This window comes from Crinia signifera, chromosome 3 (assembly GCF_055691185.1).
Source record: "Crinia signifera chromosome 3, ASM5569118v1, whole genome shotgun sequence".
In the NCBI taxonomy this organism is placed as follows: Eukaryota; Metazoa; Chordata; class Amphibia; order Anura; family Myobatrachidae; genus Crinia; species Crinia signifera.
This window is the reverse complement of record NC_139219.1, coordinates 128,860,750-128,866,618: the sequence shown is the minus strand read 5'-3', so window position 1 is coordinate 128,866,618 and position 5,869 is coordinate 128,860,750. Positions and strand designations below refer to the sequence as shown.

Genomic DNA, 5,869 nt, shown 5'->3' with positions numbered 1-5,869 from the left:
TTATACCAATCTATTTCTGTGTATCTAGATCAGTTTTTGAACCCTTGTGTTTAACAAAGTGCATCTTACAGTATATCAGGGACACCACGGACTTAGGCCCTTATTCTGATCGGTGCGTACTTTCCCGAATTCTTTCGGATCGCGTTTTTTAGCCGTCTGCGCATGCGTGGAGAACGCTATGCGCATGTGCCACGTATGGTCTCCGTACTTGTTCTCACTAATACCGTACAGAAATGTGCACCGCAATCAGTCGGCCAATATGGGTGTGTTATGGGCGTCATGCGGAATGACACAGGGGCGTAGTTTCAAAGTGGGCTAAACTGGGCGGAAACATGGGAGGACACGGGGGAGTACACTTATTTTGGTGGGCGTGCATTCGGACAGCACACCGAATGCACGCGAACAAAAAGGGAAGAAATGTGCGGTGTCCAAAAGGCTAGTATTGCTTAGCGGACACCACTCGGTCATGCGCTAGGCAATCGGAACGCCTAATCAGGACGGACGCACCTCAACCAATGTCAGGTGAACACAATACAATCACCTAATTTACTCATTACTTGTAAATTACACGCTTCTCACTGCTTCAATTGAAAGCAATGCACCTTAAATGGACCATTACTAAACACACACATATATGCTGCAGTTTGCACACACTTTTACACTGCAAATAATGAACACAGCTTCATATTACTAATACTAATACACATTCTGCATGTATCAATTAGTACAGACATTTTGGGGCCAAAAATAACATTTATTAAATCAACAAAGAAAATATTTGCAAAACCATCACAAAATAAATGGTACCATAACAGGACAAAAATTAAATAAAATATAAAAAATAGCCACAGCAGAATCATTAGGAACACATCAGGTGGCTTCACAACAAAAGTACAGCAACAACACTTCAAGTACAGCACACAGTAATGCTAGGCCAAACAGGGCAACAGGGGAACCAAACATGACATTTGAACCGCGGGGAAATGTGGTGACCCTCGGCACGGAATTTGACACAGGATGCTGACACACACAGCTCGATGGAAGATTTGGGAAGACATAACGGTGGAGATTAATGGGGACACAAGTTCATTTGCGAGCACGTTTGCCCCTGGCAGGCTCCTTGCCACGTGCAGCAGCTCTTCGGCCTCGCCCACGGCCACGCTCAGATGGAGGGTCACGTGGAGCACATGCTGGGGAGGGGGGGGGATGTTCTTCCCCCTCTGGCAGCAGGGAGTGATGATGTTGTTAATGCACCCGAAACGGATGCTATCAGGACCCTATTGCTGGTAACTAGCTCCACCATAAGCTCATTATGGCGGAGGAGGAGGTCATTTTGCCGCAGGGCTTGATCAGCCAGCACCTGCAGGCTAGCAGCAATGGATTGCTGGGTGACAGCCATAGCCTGCCAATACCAATTACCACACATTCCATGCAAAATTCAAAACATCTACTTATGGCCTGGCAAATAATTACCTTCAAGCGTAGAAGCCATCACTTCCGCTGGGGACTCGCTGTCTATGGTGCTCACCCCCCGGACCTCCTCCACTGCTATGCAGCACTGTGCAATCTCTTCCAGGGGGGTGAGCTTCAGCTTGGCAGGCATGGGGCCAGCCCCAGAAGTGTGGCTGTGTTGCCACCGCTCGGTCAATTTCTTCTTGAGGTTGCCTTTGAAGTCGTGCCACCTGCAATCAAAGTGTACATATTAATACATGTCACTCCTCATGTTTGCTGTAGCACCCATTGCAATGTGAAACATAATACAACATGTGCCTCCTGACACCAAACTTACATTATATTCTTTTTGAAAAACAACCCTTAGAGGATATAACCACAGTCACCCTACAATAACTATCAAATCAATATCATGGCAAACATTTCTGTGCCTCCAAGCAATGTGACCACCCATTGACCAACTCCATCTAATATTGAATGTAAACATTACTGGACTTTGACTGCTCAAATGTAAAACACATGTACTTGCCTCTTCTTAACGTGCTCCGTCTCACGAACTTGTGGAGCCACTGCATTAATCTCCGCCGTTATCTCCTCCCAGATCTTCTATCTCCTTGTGTGTGTCAACTTTACCGCTGGGCACTCTATCAAATCACGTGCCCGGGTCACCAGGATGTCAAGCTCCTGCGGTTCATATGCCATGTTTCTTGTGGTTGGTTCCTCTGTTGCCCGACTGCGGACACGGCCACGGCCACGGCCACCGGTTGCTGTACTTGAAGTGCTGGCCTGGCTACTCTGTTGGGAAGCCACCTGCTGTGTTCCCAATGATTCTGCTGATGCTGAGGATGGGCCAGCTGCAGCTTGGCCAGATGTGGATGGCCCATCTGGCTGCTCTGGGTTGAGGGGGACATAGGTGGTGTTGGACTCCATGCGGGCCAAGAGGTTCTGCACCACCTGTTCTTCCTCTGACTCTGAGCCAGCCATGTTTGCAACAACTGTTTGCCTTTCTAGGACCACTTTAAATACTATTTCTGTAATTGGCGTTAATCAGCTGCAACCTGCGTTCCGTACGTCCGGGTTCCGTACGCCAGCGTCAACCGTGCGGCGCATACGGGACGCCCCTTGGTGTGGAAAAATATTTCTCAAAAACCAGGAAAACTGAGTAAGTCAGATTTAGTAGCTAAATGCAGATTCCAACACCAATTACAAAATAAAACAGAGGTCACACATGAACTGTATATTTGAATGTACATCTGTACTGTGCACTTGTTTGGTATGTAGTACAACTGACACTGCCCATTCCATATGTCAATCCAGTCCACCACTTAGCCACAAGTAATCAGTGCTAGCATCCAAATCACATGTGAAAGCACTCCAAATTCAGGTTGGATGCTAGCTACTTTTCATTCCACCTCTGTAGTAGGGGCCAGTAGAAGGTAAGTGTACACATGGCAGCATGGGCTAATTTTTGTAAAAGCTCTGCCACTATTTGCTATGTTTCTGCTGCATAGCTTTCATTATAAAATAGCTGTTTAGAACCTTGTGGAGTTAGGTGTAAGTGTTTACTGATGCAGACTATTTCACCTGGTGCTTCTACCCATGTTTGGTGGATGGTATCGATTATATATAATGTGTTTCCATCTTATTTTACACTGTCTGTTTAGGATGGGTGTGCGATGCAATGGGTTAGCCATCTGGTCTGGCGCATACACGCTGTTAGTGTAAAAATGAACAATAAAGTTAATACCAAATATCACTCTGATCAACCAATGACAGCACATGATTGTTTGATTTGTGCCATTGCTAAGATGGCGGCCTATGGGAGAGCAGCCCCATTCTCTTCCGCGGAGCTGCAAACTCTGGTCTCCGTTATGGAGACCAGGCTGGGGCGTGCCGGCCCTTTTATTACAAACCGGCAGAAGCGCCAGGCATATGCATCGGGCCGCAGGCGCATATTCGCGCGCACCCAGGTGCGCAGGACCATCGCACAGCTGGAGCGGCGATGGTCTGATCTCTGGCGGCGCCAGCCTGAAAAGCTCCAGCAAATACGGGCTGGGTGTTTACCCATTCAATGCCCAATTGTACAATATTGCTGACATAACCATTTTTCAACCAATAAGGTAACCTGCCTGATCCATGAGTTAAACATGGCATACAATATATGAGTGCTACTTCCTGTTTGACACCCTGTAATGGTCATAAAATATGTTATTGGGGAGGATTAATGCTTGTGATGCTTACAATGGGCCAAATGTCACAGCATACCTGCCATGTTACAGGCTGTGTTTTGTAAAGGCCACTAAGGAGCTGTTTGCCTGTACAATTATCTGTACTTCTAACCTTTGCATTTATAGCTTGATAAGGCTTAATAGTAATTACCACTAATTGACACTTTTTTGAATTTTCACAAACACAGCACGTGCTCGCGCAAGACAGGCCCGGGAGGAGGCAGAGGTGGCCCTTGAGGCCTGCCCCAGGAAGGGAGCCCGGAGGAGGGGGCGCAGGAAATGGAGGAGGAGGAGGCAGCGGTGGCCCTGGAGGACCAGCCGCAGGAAGGGAGGCCGGAGGAGGGGGCCCAGGAAATTGAGGATGACGAGGGGTGGGCTGTGGAGGCACTGCCACCCGAGGAGGACGTCATCGAGGCCGAGGATGGAGCATTGGAGGCCCCTGAGGAGGAGGTGGAGGCCGATGATGTTGTCCAGGCGGCCGGAATTGGTATGTATACATAAGGATTAATTTATCCGTTTGGCATGTACTATTTGCTATGTAGCACTGGTGATTCAATTGATTTTTACAATACTATAAAATGACACAACAAACGGGATAGCAACAGACACACTTTGGGGTTAGATAGGGTGGGCAAACCATCCCTTTCAGCCAGGACACATATTAATGACACAGGTTGTGAGGATGTCTTTCATCTCGATTTTAAGTGCCACTGAACCTGTGTAGTTAATCTGTATCCTGGAAGAAAGGGATGACTTGCTAATGTAAGTGTTTCATGTCCCTGCTGCTTGCCTACAATCTGTAGCCTCATATAGGTGAGTAGAGTTTACTGGTAAATGATCTTTGTAAACTAGATTCAGTATGGCATAAATGGAGTATGGACAGGCGTGGCTTAGACTGGAGTAACAAGTGGTCAGTGCCCCTGGGCCCTCCTCTAGCTAACCACCCCCTGCGGCCTGCATGTATGTTTTGCACCATAATTGTGTGTGTATTTGGTCTTAGTAATGCTTTTGAGCATGTGAGTGGGTTAGTGCTGCAGCTTCCCCTAACTGGCATTCTGACAATGATTTCTGGAGCACACCATCAGCAGGCAAGCCATGCTTGATTGCACAAATGTACTGAGCATTCCTGAGAGTTGTGTAACTCCCCTGCCAGGCTCCATCATATAAGAGACACTGAACTTTGTTTGCCGAATTGTGATTGGTGCAGCGCGTGACATGCTTCTCAGAGCTTAGTCATGGGTGGGTTTTGATTGAGAAGGAGCAGTATGACTGTGAGGTGTTCGACAGAGTAAAGGGTAGAGGGCCAAAATCAGGCTTTCCATGTAGTATGTATGCATGTATGTATGTATAGGTGTATGTCTCATATATATAGTTAGATATGTGTGTATATATATATATATATATATATATATATATATATATATATACATATATATAAATATATATATATATACACACACACCTGTCACAATGCATGTTTAAAAAGTAGGTTTGACTATGTTAAATGTATGCATGAATATCATTAGTCATTTTTGAATTTGAATTTCCTCCACAGATGAGCCTGCCCAAGCAGAGGAGGGTCGCCGTGGGGCCCTCCTTAGACTGAGAGGCCTGATGAGCCAAATGATTGTGGAGATGGACCGCATAATTGATGGAGAATTTTAATTTTTGGGTTGGGGCCCGTTATTTTTGAATAAATCGTTATTTAAAGTTCAAAGTTGTCAGTGTTTTTTTCTAACATGCTAAAGTATATGTGTAACTTGTTTAAAATCTTTAAAAGAAGCAAAATGTACATAGTGTATCTAGATGTATGTTAGGGTCACATGCTGTAAGGGTTAATGTGTGTCATGAATGTAGTAGGAATGTGGGTCAGTATAGATGAGCATTTAATTGATTGAAATTGATAACAATCCCTTTTTCAGGAGGTTGGCTAATTGCCTAAGTGGGTCATGTGATCGCTGTGTGTACTCAGTAAAAAAGTGTGGGATTGAGCGTAAATACTCTGCATCGGGGCATACGGACAGCTTCCCGTACGTTCTGACGCGGTAAGACCGTGCTTGTGCGGGAAGACCGTGCAAGAATCTGTACGTTTCCACCGCACACGCACGGTTTGTATGTCGTCCGTACACACGCCCTGTTCTTAAAGAGTGAGTCCGTCCGAATGCGGAGGACACGTGGGCGTTTCTACG

General features: G+C 46.2%; 1 protein-coding gene across 1 annotated transcript; it reads left to right on the top strand.

Annotated features, from left to right (window-relative positions):
* The first annotated feature begins 3,928 nt into the window (after positions 1–3,928).
* On the top strand, positions 3,929–5,358 carry LOC146062571 (uncharacterized). Its single transcript, XM_083174670.1, has 2 exons — positions 3,929–4,167; positions 5,236–5,358. Exons 1-2 carry the CDS (start codon positions 3,960–3,962, stop codon positions 5,343–5,345), a joined length of 318 nt encoding a protein of 105 aa, XP_083030796.1. The 5' UTR covers positions 3,929–3,959; the 3' UTR covers positions 5,346–5,358.
* Positions 5,359–5,869: the final 511 nt, after the last annotated feature.

Excerpts from the sequence above, each read along its gene's own strand:
- LOC146062571 (XM_083174670.1), top strand. The coding sequence starts at position 3,960 with ATGGAGGAGGAGGAGGCAGCGGTGGCCCTGGAGGACCAGCCGCAGGAA. Across the intron at positions 4,168-5,235 it reads TGTCCAGGCGGCCGGAATTG|ATGAGCCTGCCCAAGCAGAG; the intron begins GTATGTATACAT and ends TTTCCTCCACAG.